At 41.8% G+C, this 13,778-nt stretch overlaps 1 protein-coding gene across 4 annotated transcripts in view; it reads left to right on the top strand.

Moving 5' to 3' along the window:
- The window catches only part of mib2 (MIB E3 ubiquitin protein ligase 2), a 241,273-nt gene that overhangs the window by 98,476 nt on the left and 129,019 nt on the right, over positions 1-13,778 (top strand). For all 4 annotated transcript variants that reach the window (XM_080214947.1, XM_080214950.1, XM_080214948.1 and 1 more), the window contains exon 3: positions 2,957-3,128. In XM_080214947.1, coding sequence (XP_080071073.1) covers positions 2,957-3,128 — 172 coding nt within the window. The remainder of the gene's footprint in view (positions 1-2,956; positions 3,129-13,778) is intronic.

Raw genomic sequence — 13,778 nt, 5'->3', positions numbered from 1 at the left:
ATGGTTGCATTGTCAGTAAGGAATGAAGTTAAATTGATAGCAAGAAGTGAAAAAGAATCAGAAGGCATAGAATCTCTGTGGGTAGACTTGAGGAATCGCAAAGGTAAAAAGACCCTGATGGGAGTTATGTACAGGTGCCCTAGCAGTAGTTAGGATGTGGGGCAGAAAATAAATCAGGAGATCGAAAAGACATTAAAAAAAAGGCAGTATTACAATAATCGTGGGGGACTTCAATATGCAGGTGGACTGGGAAAATCAGGTAGGTAGTGGATCACAAGAAAAGGAATTTATAAGAGTTTTTTTTGGAGCAGCTTGTGACAGATCCTACAAGGGAACGGGCAAATCTGGATTTGGTGATGTGTAAGGAGGCAGAATTGATTAGAGAACTTAAGGTGAAGGAACCCTTAGGGAGCAGTGACCACAATATGATAGAATTTACCCTGCAGTTTGAGAGGGAGAAGCTGGAATCAGATGTAACGGTATCACAATTAAATAAAGGTAACTACAAAGACATGAAGGAAGAGCTGGCCAGAGTTGATTTGGAAAGGGAGCCTACCAGGGAAGACGGTGGAACAGCAATGGCAGAAGTATTTGGGGTGATTCAGGAGGCACAAGAGAAATTCATCCTAAGGGGGGGACGAGGCATCCATGGCTGATGAGGGATGTCAAGGACAGCATAAAAGCAAATAAAAAGCATAGAATGGCAAGGATTAGTGGGAAGCCAAAGGATTGGAAAGCCTTTAAAAGCGAGTAGGGGACAACTAAAATAGCAATAAGGGGGAAGAAGATGAAATGAGTGTAAGCGAGCTAGTAATATAAAAGAAGATAGGAAGAATTTTTTTCAATATGAGGTAAGAGAGAGGCAAAAATAGCCACTGGACCACTCAAATGAGGCTGGAGAAGTAATAGGAAACAAAGCAATGGCAGAAGAACTGAATAGTTACTTTAAATCAGCCTTCACGGTGGAAGAAACCAGTGGGATGCCAGAGCTCCAGGAGAATCAGGGGGCACAGGTGAGTGTAGTGGCCATTACTAAGGAGAAGGTTCTGGGGAAACTGAAAAGTCTGAAGATGGATAAGTCACCTGGACCGGATGGACTACACCCCAGGGTTCTAAAAGAGGTAGCTGAGGAAATTGTGGAGGCATTCGTGGTGATCTTTCAGGAATCATTGGAAGCAGGGACAGTACCAGAGGACTGGAAAGTAGACAATGTAACACTGCTGTTAAGAAGAGGGGCAGGCAGCAGACAGGAAATTATAGACTGATTAGCCTGACTTCGGTCATTGGCAAGATTTTAGAATCCATTATTAAAGATGAGATTGCAGAGTACTTGGAAGTGCATGATAAAATAGAACTGAGTCAGCACGGCTTCATCAAGGGGTGGTTATGTCAGACAAATCTATTGGGGTTCTTTGAGAAAGTAACAAGGAAGTTAGATAAAGGAGAACCGGTGGATGTGATTTATTTAGATTTCCAGAAGGTCTTTGACAAGGTGCCGCATAGGAGACTGTTAAATAAGTTAAGAGCCCATGGTATTAAGGGTAGGATCCTGGCATGAATAGAGGATTGGTTGACTGGCAGAAGGCAGAGAGTGGGGATAAAGGGATGTTTTTCAGGATTATAGCTGGTAATTAGTGATGTGCCTCAGGTCAGTACTGGGACCACAGCTTTTCACAATATACCTTAACAATTTAGAAGAAGGAGCTGAAGGCATTGTTGCCCAGTATTTTTTTTAGCAGTGATTGTTGTCGCAGGCCTGTAGGATGCAGCTCCAATCCTGAGAGCAAGTAAGATTGACAGGTATAAAAACACAAAATGCTGGAAATACTCAGCAGGGCAGGTGATCCCTGCGGAGAGAGGGAAACAGAGTTAGTGTTTTGGGTCGATAAGCCTTCATCAGAACTGGGAAAAGATAGTGATGTTATAGGTTTTAAGCGGGGACGGGGCGGGGTGGGGGGAGGGGAAACAAGGACAAAAGGAAGATTTGTGATTGGGTGGAAGACAGGAGAGATTGAATGGTGGGAAAGTTAGTCTTCCAGGGCTGAAGGGAATGGTGATGAGGATAAGAAGAAAGTGTGATGAGGATAGGTGTGCTGCTATCTGAAAGCAAAAAAAGAGAAACCAAAACACACACAGAATAGCAAAAGCAAATGGCTTTACCATCTGAAATTATTAGTGTTGTGTCCAGAAGGCTGTAGAGTACCTAATCAAAAGAGGGACAGTTCCTCAACCTCGTGTTGAGCTTCACTGGAACAGTCCTTCACAAGGACAAAGATCTGTGTGAGAGTGAGGTGGAGAGTTAAAACAACAGGCCACTGAAAACTCCGGGTTACGTTTGAATGTTGTCTGAACGTTGGTGTTGCACATTGTGACTACCCAGTCTGTGTTTGGCCTCCACAGTGGAGGGAGACTGCACTGTAAGCAGCAACTACCATAGCTGAAATTAAAAGAAATGAACATGTAAATCGCTGCTTCACTTGGAAGGAGTGTTTGGACACTTAGACGGTGTGGAGTGAGGGAGTGTAAGGATTGCTGGAGAGGAGCTGTGGGAACAGGGTGTTGGCCCGTATAAAACTAACACCCTTGTCATTCAATCTCGCCTGTCTATCACGGACCGTCTACCACGCCCACTCCTTGCTGAAGACCTTTTGCATCTCTAACTGTGCCAATCCTGATGACAGGTCACCATTGTTTCTCTCTCCATAGACGCTGCCTGAACTGCTGAGTGTTTCCAGCATTTTCTGTTTTGATTTCAGATCTTCGACACCAGCAATACTCTGCTTTTTGATCAGATTAACGTGCTTTAAATACTTTTGCAGCATTACCCTAAGATTTCAGTGAACTGGGGCTTTGATAATGTTAACAGGTCAAGGATTCTAATCGATTTTGTAGATAGATTTTCAGAAGATGTTCAATAAGGTGCCATGTAATGATGATTTTTCTGCTCTGCTTTTAGGTGTGCGCCATCCCAACATAATCTGTGATTGCTGCAAGAAGCATGGGATCATGGGAATGCGATGGAAATGCCAAGTCTGTTTTGACTACGATCTATGTACACAGTGCTACATGATCAACAAACATGATCTTACTCACTCGTTTGAACGCTATGAGACTGCACATTCGCAAGCGTATGTAACTAGCTTTGTCTCATTCCCACTCTATTAGAATGACAGTATCATGAATACATTTCCTTTATTCTTTCATGGGATCTGGGCATGGCTGGCAAGGCCAATGTTTGTTGCCCATTTCTGCTTGCCTTTGAGAAGGTGGTAGTGGATACAGAAAGTTAATACATTCTCTCAAGTGTTCACCCTTGCTTCTGTTGTGTCTCGGTTGTACCAGTGACAGGCAAGGGGCTGGAAATCAGAAAGCAGTTGTTCTCTTGTTTCCGAGTGCATGTTGTATTTGAGGAAGTATCAGGTATTTCTTGTTTTCAATATTGTGTACTGTATCTGTCAGAATTTTGGAGAAGCAAATTTAAAAAGTGGATCCTAAATGCTCTTGTTGTCCTTTGCCTGGTGTGACAATGAGGTATATTGACCAGGAAAATCTATGATTCATTCTTCGTTTAGTATGTGGGTCCAGGAAGATTTCCCATTCCTGATTGCTACCCTGTTGGAAGAGGCAGGATCAGGTTCATCATTACTCCCCCATTATGATCAAATACCCTGCTGACAGGGGTTCTGTAGACTCACAGATGAATTGTGACTATTTGAGTTTTTGGAGGGCAGTGATGTGTATGGAATCATAACCCAGATCATAGGGATGGAAGAGAAGGAAACAAACATTTGTTTATTTACTTTTACCAGCAACAATCCATAAATTGGAGAATAGTAGCTACCTGGAAATAATCGTAAGCCTATGTTCCAATAAAGTAGAGCCAGGATCACGTTGTTGTAATGACCATGCAGCCTGAACTACTTCTGTATGTTATTGTCCCATTCTGATTGAAGAGTTATTATATTAACAGCATAGAGTCATGCACTATCCTTCCTTGTGACCCCTCTGCAGTGTTTAGACCACTTTATTATCCCTTCCCTGTAGTCTGCACTGTGTTGCCCTAAACCTGTGTTGCTGCAGCCAGTGTCTGTCTTTCCATTTTTGTGCAGTTGCATCCGGAACATTCATTCCTTCCTTTGTTTACACATTACATCATCTGTAGTTTCCATCCCTACACTTTCCACAAACTAAGTTATAGAATAGAGAATGTGAGGTAACTTATCCTCTTGCAGTCAATTTTGTAAATTCCTGAATTATCTTTTTAAACTCCTACTGACACATCTGATTTTAATCTTTTGAAAGTGCATGGAATTGAGCGATTGGTAAATGCTGAGTCTCCAGTGAAGCATTAAATGATGGAACTTAACGTGAACATCCTAAATGACTGTCAGTGTTGTTTACTGGTCTTTATCATCTGATGTGAAAGGCTCACAATGCAGAAGAATTAAACTTGCAATGTCTGAAAGTCAAATGAAAAACCTTGATACTTTGATTCCACTGGGTTAATGCAACCTAGATAGGAGTCATTGGCTTTGATAATTTAACATGCTTTTTGTTCCAAATGATATGCAGCCAGCTTTCTTGATTCTAAGAAAATGTCAGCATAGTATTGGCGCTGCCTTTTGCAATTGCCTTTTGTGCAGCAACCTTCCTCATTAAACTTGTAAATCAGAAATGCTGGTGGCAAAGCTTGCTTAGTGACCAACCTTTATTCTCCATTTATTAAAAATTAAATCTTTATTGGAGGATACGTACCACATAAGGAGTAAAGATCATCTTGAAGAACTTGCACTTTAAGGGACTAATAATTTCACTTATGAAGCTGATAGCTAACCTTCATGAGGTCTTTCATTGGATAAGGAGATGTTTTGAGAACTGAACGTTAATATGGTTTATTAGAAAGCCAGACAGAACCATGGTGTCCTCCTACCTGATTCTGTACCTGCCTAATGCTGAATTACCAACAAACAGCATTTGGATGTTACATGTGACTTTGGCCCCCTTGGTACAGCCAGAGCTCCCATCCTGATGGTTATTCAGTGACTCCCTGCTAGAAAGTGCATGATTGGAGATCAGATAAGAACAGGGTCAGGGTCTGAGACACAAAATGGCTGCAGCACAGAAGGAAGCCATTTGACCTGTTCTGCTGGCAGACTTCACAGTTTTCAAATCTTGCTATGAAGGCTCATATATGAATAGTAATCCAGTAAAGCACTCAGGCAAGGAAAGGATAAATTAAAGAAGTTTGAGGAAAATAGATCCTACATATAGAGAAGATGTTCCATACTATTCCTTTTGTCAACAAAAATTAGCAATAACTGATGCACTACGATCATTTGCAGTACTGTAATGAAACCTGGAGGATGCAGATCCTAGTATTTCCAGTGCAAGTGTTGTAACATACTTCTCAGTAAGTAAATAGGCTAGACTGACCAGTAAGGTCTCAGTTTTAATCTTCAGTCTGCACTGAGTTAGCAGATCTTAGTAAGAGATGCATTTTAATTGTTCCAGGGTTAGAACATAGAATATTACAGCGCAGTACAGGCCTTCGGCCCTCGATGGTTTCACAGGTCAGCGCAACAATCTAAAGCCCATCTAACCGACGCTATTCCAATATCATCCATATGTTTATCCAATGACCATTTAAATGCCCTTAATGTTGACGAGTCCACTACTGTTGCAGGCAGGGCATTCCACTCCTTTAGTGCTCTTTGAGTAAAGAACCTACCTCTGACATCTGGCCTATATCTATCACCCCTCAATTTAAAGCTATGTCACCTCGTGCTAGCCATTGCCATTCCAAGGAAAAAGGTTTTCACTGTCCACCCTTTCTAATCCCCTGATCATCTTGGATGTCTCTATAAAGTCACCTCTTAACCATCTTCTCTCCAACAAAAACAGCCTCAAGTCCCTCAGCCTTTCCTCATAAGACCTTCCCACCATGCCAAGCAACATCCTGGTAAATCTCTGCACACTTTCCAATGCTTTCACATCCTTCCTATAATGCAGTGAACTCTGAATGGTATGAAATGCAGTTAGGGAGGAGAGAATCTGTTTCTTGCAACTGTGCACCTATATGTGTGCTAAACGAAGGCAACTTTATCAGTGTGGCTCACATGAATGACCACAGCATCATTGCTTTGTTTCATCATCCAGTCACGTATCTTTTAATGTTAGTATGTATGATCCTGTATGGTTGAAGCTTGCAGTGGTTTGACTGTTCAGATTGTCAGAATAAATGCCTTTGTTTATGGATGATCTTTGAGGTATTATAATCGATACACATGACTTGAAATAAGGTCTGATTCCCCAATTCTGAATTTCTTCATAATCTTTTTAAAAAGACAGTTTTTGATGCCATGTTATTTCAAAGCCAAAGGCAAATCCCACTGCAAATTGTAGTTTATCTCTGGTGCTGTTCATAACCTTTATGTGGATGAACCTCTTTCTGGTCATCTGCTTGGTTCTTCATTATCAAGCTGACTTAATATGAGTGTCTGTGTGACCAGCAGCCTTTCTGTTTTGAACAAAGCCTACAGCTTACATTCAGAAAATAATGGCCTTTTATTGTAATAATCAATGAGCTTTTATCAAGCCGATTTAATACTTTTTAGAATATTTCCTGAAAATGAATTGTTCAGGGACTGCTTCTCGGTTGACTGTCAATATTGCTCCGTGTCGGTCAATGAGTCTAGCACTTTATGGGAACCGTATGTTTTTGCCAAATATACTTTCCAAGTTGCAGGTTCCTGAATTTTGTTGCTCCCACCCAAAATGAACCGGAGTGGGACGGTAGCCTGACCTTGGCATGATTTTGGTTCTTTCGTTCAAGACAATTACATGAGCAAGATCACTCCCAGTGGCACCTGCTCTGCAGACAAACCCCATCACAGGTGAAGGAGGAAAGCACAGTGCTTCTGCAGCAGAAAACTCACCATAACACCAGAGAAATTAGTATTTTTAAAGGATGGACATCCCATAAACCTGTCACGTGGGTCATGTGTTCATGGATCTGATTGGATCAAAATAGAGATGGAATAGAAGGAGGAGAGGCAGCCAGATCCTTGTACTTGCCTCTCTTTCATGGTGGTTAGCACTGCTACTTCACAGCGTCGAGGAGTGGGTTTGATTCTGGCTTCGACTCACTGCCTGTGTGCAGATTGCATTTTCTCCCCGTGTCTGTGTGGCTTTCCTTTGGGTGCTCCAGTTTCCTCCTACGGTCCAAAGATGCGCAGGTTAGGTTGATTGGCCATGCTAAATTGACCCTTCTGTCAGGGGGATTAGCAGGGTAAATACATGGGGTTGGGGGATAGGGCCAGGATGGGATTGTGGTCAGTACAAACTCAGTGGGCCCAATAATCTCATTCTGTACTGTAAGGATTCTAAGAAGGTCTGCTACCTCCTTCTACAGGAGTCCCTGGGTGTTGTATTCTAACCTGACATGTTTTTGATACGGAAATTTGGAGCAGAAAGAAAATTGCTGCCCAAAGCATTGCTCCCCCGTCATCACCAAGAAACACACAACTGGGCAGCGCCCTTGCTTGTGCAGGTGAAATGAGATGAGATTAGGGGTTAGGTGATTGGCCATCTTGTTCATTTTACTTTCCCTACACTGAACCCCTCAGACCATCTTAACGTGGGAGATTTCCAAAGGAAAATCCCAGACCACAGTTTCATGCTGGTGGCTGGGTTAATTTGCATATCGAAACTGGGATTCACCTGAAGCACCTAATTGGAAATTTCAAACTGGTTCCACAGTGTGTTACTAATTTAGTGGATTGTAAAGAGCAGAATGTGTCTGTGACAAACTAGAATCACATCAAATTGAACGCACAAAGTGAAACTCTCTGTCAGTACTGTTTTAAAGCTTATTTATTAGTGTCACAAGTAGGCTTACATTAACATTGCAGTGAAGTTACGGTGAAAATCGCCTAGTCGTCACACTCCAAACACCTGTTCGGGTACACTGAGGGAGAATTTTAAATGGCCAGCACATCTTTCAGATTGTGGGAGGGAACCAGAGCATCTGGGTCCCTGGTGCTTGCCACTGTGCCACCCTGTCTTGGAACTATTTGGAACAATGAGCTAATGCTCTTTTCAGAAGTAATTTATGGTGCTGACTCTTTTGTCCACATTCCTTAGAGTGCTTCTCTGGCAAATTATAGGATGCATTTTCATTAAATACTTAATGCCTTTTTAATAAAACGTTCAGAGAATTAAAGCTGCTTATGTGGTGGCTTGTTCATTGTCCCAAATAGCATTATAACTTCACCTCAAAGAAAAAGCATGGTTATTGGGTGGGGGGTGGGTCGATGTTGATGCTGCACTTGGAAACACTAATCCATGGTGATATTTAGTAGGAGGATGTCATTGTTAGATAGGAGCTGCAAACGCTTGCTTATCAACTGTCATGGATTATCTGGATTACTTTATCCCAGCAACGTGGGAACAGCAAATTGTGAGACTGAAAAGTCTGGTTGCCGGATGGACTGAGATGAAATCCAGAAGGGGCAGATGCATTAATGTCACTTTAATACTGCACTGAAGGATGTGATTTTGGCTGTTTTTCACCTGAGTAAAACAGGCAGCCTAGATTTCACTGCCTGCAGACATCATGATAATGTGAGTGGAGTCATTGTTCTTTCCATATATATTGGAACACTAACCTGATTCCTACTCTCTTTAATATATTCAATAATTGATAAGAAACAACAGGGCAATCCTTAATCATTAATTTGTGATTGTGTGTGCACTGAGCTATGAAGGTTTGCATATTTTTTCCTTTTATATTTAGCTTTGCATATCCCAGCAAATATCTATTTTTAGCGCATTGAGATGACCTCTGCCAACTGACTTTGCTAATAGGCCCATGAGTTTTTTCCATTTTTGTGCTGTATTTTGGTAGAATGGCCGTATCTCAGGACCCTACACCGTAACAAAAGTCTAATACAAATTCGGGATAATAATAGAGAGTAAGTCCTACTTGAGCTGAAAATTACACAAAGATGTGAACATTTGGATTCAAGGCAGTTTTCAAATGTCAAACACAGTTAAAACTGTTGGTTATTTCTGTCTTTAGTGTCAGCTGTGGCTCAGTTTGCACCACACATACCTTTCAATCACAAGATTCTAGGTTCAAGCCCCACTCCAGGGCTTAAGCACAAAAATCAAGGCTGACACCAGAAGAGAAAATGTTGGAAAATCTCAGCAGGTCTGGCAGCATCTGTAAGGAGAGAAAAGAGCTGACGTTTCAAGTCCAGATGACCCTTTGTCAAAGCTTAAAAGATATAGAAAGTGGGAGATATACTACAGGGTGAGGGAATGAAAGATGAGTCATAGCTACAGAAACCAGGGGAAAGGCTGCTAATGGCAGCCCATTGAGAGAATAGAAGATGTGAATGGCCAAATGGCAGAGAAGCTGAAATCAGGGTAAATTGTGAAAGATGGTGTGTGTGTGTGTGGTGGCGGGGGGAAGAATGGGTGAGAGAGAGAGAGAAAATTAAGAAACGGGGAGAAAAGGTAAGGAAAGGGTGGGATAAAATAGGAGGAAAGAGTGGGGGGTAGTGACTATTTGTTGCAGTGCAGAGGGTGCATTTCATTGTCGGGGATGTAGTCTCCAGATTAGACATTAAAGTGAGGCCCCATCTGCTGCTCGAGGGGAAGTAAAAGATCCCGTGGCATTACTAAGCAGAGTGGTGGAATTATGCCCAATGTCTTGTCTAATATTTCCTTAATCAACATCACAAAAACAGATTATCTGGCTATTGTCACATTGCTGTTAACGGGGGCTTGCTGTGCACAAATTGGCTGTCTCATTTCCTACATTATGACAGTCACTACATTTAAAGTACTTAATTGGATGTAAGATGCTTTGAGACATCTGGTGGTTACGAAAGGCGCTGTATAAATGGAAGCTTTTTTTCTCTTTTCTCTGATTTTTGCTGTGATTTTTGGCAATGGGCAGGGGTATTGGAAACCAGTGCAAAAATGAGAAGTGCACAGTTGCTGTCTGGAGGAAAATATTTGGTGAGAATAATTAGTGCATGACACAGCAGAATGTTAACTCGTCATTCAAGCTGTTGATCAGCGTGGTGGTATATCTAAAGTTTTCTGGTTTCGTTTGGGTCTCTGACAATATTTTGCACTAAAAATGGTGAATAACTGCCGGACATTTGCAGGTAAACTCTAGAGACAAATATTTGTCTTCCTATTGACAATGGAAAGGAAACCTTCTGATGAATGGAAATCTTTGCAATTGAACATTTTAACCTATTTTGGAAATGTGGTCTTTGATCGGTCCTGTTGAAGAAACATAAAGCATTAAATAGTGTACATCTTACACAGAGACTGATGTGATTGGTATGCATTTCACAGGTGCATCATTTGGGGATGGAGCATTATTTGTGCACAAAGCATTTGTTACAAACATAAAAGCTTTGTGCGTTTTTCTGGAGCTGTTTTCTCTTTTCATGTTGCGTCTCCACTTGGGAGTGTTAGCATAGTTGAATAATAAATTGTCTGTTCCATGAGCTACATTAGCCAGTTTGTGATGTTGTTGCTGGGCTGTCATGAAATGGCAGGCGCAGGAGTGGAGAAAGGTACGATGTGGAGATGCCGGCGTTGGACTGGGGTAAACACAGTAAGAAGTCTGACAACACCAGGTTTAAGTCCAATCAAGTTATTTGATAGTAAACTCACAAGCTTTCGGGGTTTGCCCTTCGTCAGGTGAATGGAGAGTTCTGGCTTCAGAAAGGTAACCAGAAAGTCCAATGGTTGTAAAGCTCGTTATAATGACTGAGTTTCTATGGCATACCCTCTTCTTAGGAGGCTTGAATCACAAAGTAAAGACCATGAGAGCTGTATTTGTCTTTGTTAATCTGTTTCAATTCCTGTTGCAATGTCTGAGGGAGGTTTATTCTAGTAACAAAATGAGAATGATTTTCTGTAATACTTTGAGACAGGTTGCGAGAGATTTGCATTGAGTTTACATCATGCTAATAGGCCATTCGGCCCCACAGGTCCTTGCGATGTTTGTGCTTTGCATGAGCTTCCTCCCACATTATCTCATCGAACCCATTAGCAAATCCCTCTATTTCTTACTCGCTCACATAGCTATCCTGCTTTCTTTCAAAATCATCCATGCTAGTTGCATCTTGAGGAAAAAATAATTAGCTTTCTGAAATTGAGCACATTTTCTTTCCATGTTCACAGTAACCAACATTTTTCTCTTCTCAGGCATTCTGACCTCATTTGATCAAATCATCAGTTCCAGTTATATAAAGAAAAGAACAGAGGCTATTTTGTTTTGGTGCTTTATGTTTCTGCTTTGCAGTCAAAATGCGATTGATATAAATTCTTCTAAAGACTTCAGCCGCCTTCTCCTCACCACCCTCCGGTTTTGATGCACTGCCTTCTTCAGCAGTGACAAAGTGTATATTTTATGACGATCTTTGATAGAACCTTCTGTGATTCACTTTTGATATTTCCTTATTGCCAGTGTATTGACTTGATGGTCCTTTGATCTCTGTTATTGCGTATGTCTTTTCATCATTATCCATTGTATGTTTCCTTTGCAAAGCTTAGTGCTTTATCTTTCATGCTCTATCACGCCCCTGTCTACATCAACGGGGCTGAAGTAGAAATGGTCGAAAGCTGCAAGTTTTCAGGTGATGTGGGTATGCCGGCGTTGGACTGGCGTAAACACAGTAAAAAGTCTGACAACACCAGGTTTTAGTCCAACCTATTTATCAAATAAATAGGTTGGACTAAAACCTGGTGTTGTCAGACTTTTTACTGAGTTTTCAGGTGTCCAGATCACCAACAATCTGTCCTGATCCCCCCATGCTGACACTATAGTTAAGAAAGCCCAGCAACGCTTCTACTTTTTCAGAAGACTAAGGAAATTTGGCATGTCAGTAGAAATTCGCACCAACTTTTACAGATGCAGCATAGAAAGCATTCTTTCTAGTTGTATCACAGCTTGGTATGGCTCCTGCCCTGCCCAAGACAGCAAGGAATTACAAAAGGTCATGAATGTAGCCCAATCCATCACACAAACCAGCCTCCCATCCATTGACTCTGTCTACACTTCCCGCTGCCTCGGCAAAGCAGTCAAGGAACCCGTGCACCCCAGACATTCTGTCTTCCACCTTCTTCCTTTGGGAAAAAGATACAAAAGTCTGAGGTCACGTACCAACCGACTCAAGAAAAGCTTCTTCCCTGCTGCTGTCAGACTCTTGAATGGACTTACCTTGCATTAAGTTGATCTTTATCTACCCTCGAGCTGTGCCTGTAATGCTACATTCTGCACTTCCTCGTTTCCTTCTCTATGAACGGTATGCTTTGTATAGTGCACAAGAAACAATACTTTTCACTGTATACTAATACATGTGACAATAAGTTAAATCAAAAATCTAAAACCTTCCTCACTTTTTGGTTAGAGCATCAACTTTATCTGTTCTTAATATCTAGATTGCCAACTCTTTGCAACGTCCATTTTTATCTATTATTTGGTTAAATTCTCCCTATGTGATGTAAATGAACTGCTCTGAGACACTTGATAGTTTGTGTTAGGGTCAACTGCTTTGGGTTAGTAACGCGCTTCACGGAGGCAGTTGCCTCAGAGTTGAATGGGAACTCAGATCCACCTTTGCAGTAGGAAAGCTATATTAAGAATGCATGTGCTACTTGTAAATGACAGTGTAGTGTCACTGCTTCATATCTGTTAAACCGCCACCTCATGTCTAACCTCCCTTTACTCTTCAAAGTTCTTGAATGTGTTGTTTCCTAGATTTTATGCCCGTTTTTCCCAGAATCCATGTTTAAATTCCTCCAGACAGATTTCAGCTTCTGCCACAGCTCTCGGCAAAGTCACAAATGACATCCGCTGTGACTGTGAAATAGATAAACTATCAGTCCTTGTGCCTCTCCACCTGTCTGCATCTTTTGACACACACCAACCTCCACCAATGTTTTTCCATCATTATCCAGTTGATTGGGTCTTCGCCTGCCTGGTTCCATTCTTATCTGTCTAATCGTGGCTGGAAAACTCCAGACAGTGGCTTCACTCCTCCCTTCTGCACTGTTAGCTCTGGAGTTACTGAAATGTTTATCCTTGTCCCTCTCCTGTTCCATTAGCACATGCTGCCCCTTGGCGACAGGATGTAAAAACATTGTCAGTTTTCGTGTGTATGTTGATGACACCCAGCTCACGACCAGTTCTCTCGACTCCTCAATTTTCTCCAGTTTGTCTGGCTGCTTGTCTGACATCCAGCATCGGATGAGCAGAAATTTCTTGTAACTAAAAGTTGGGAATTCTGAAACCACTGTCTTTTAGTCCTCTCTCTAAACTCCATTCCCCAGCTACCAACTCCATCTTAAAGCTTCTGGATGCCCTACAATGCAGGGGAGGCCATTCGGCCCATTGAGTCTGCACTGACTCTTTGTAACTCCATGTATTCACTCCAGCTAATCCACCTAAACTACACATCTTGGGACCTAAAAGACAATTTAGCACAGCAATTAATCTAACCTTCACTAGGGTGACACGGTAGCATAGTGGTTAGCACTGCCTTGTGTAATTAAGGTGAGAGATGATTGTCTTGGGTGATTGTCTGTGTGGTGTTTACACATCCTCCCCATGTCTGCATAGGTTTTCTCTGGGTGCTCCAGTATCCTCCCACTGTCTTAAGATGTCCAGATTAGGTTGATTGGCCATGCTAAATTGCCCCTTAGTGTTGGAGTGAGCAGGGTAAATAAGTGGGATCACGGAGTTCAGC

The sequence above is a fragment of the Carcharhinus amblyrhynchos genome, chromosome 30, assembly GCF_965287045.1.
Source record: "Carcharhinus amblyrhynchos chromosome 30, sCarAmb.v2.hapA, whole genome shotgun sequence".
In the NCBI taxonomy this organism is placed as follows: Eukaryota; Metazoa; Chordata; class Chondrichthyes; order Carcharhiniformes; family Carcharhinidae; genus Carcharhinus; species Carcharhinus amblyrhynchos.
Note: the sequence above shows the minus strand (reverse complement) of the source record. Positions and strands in the feature narration are given on the sequence as shown.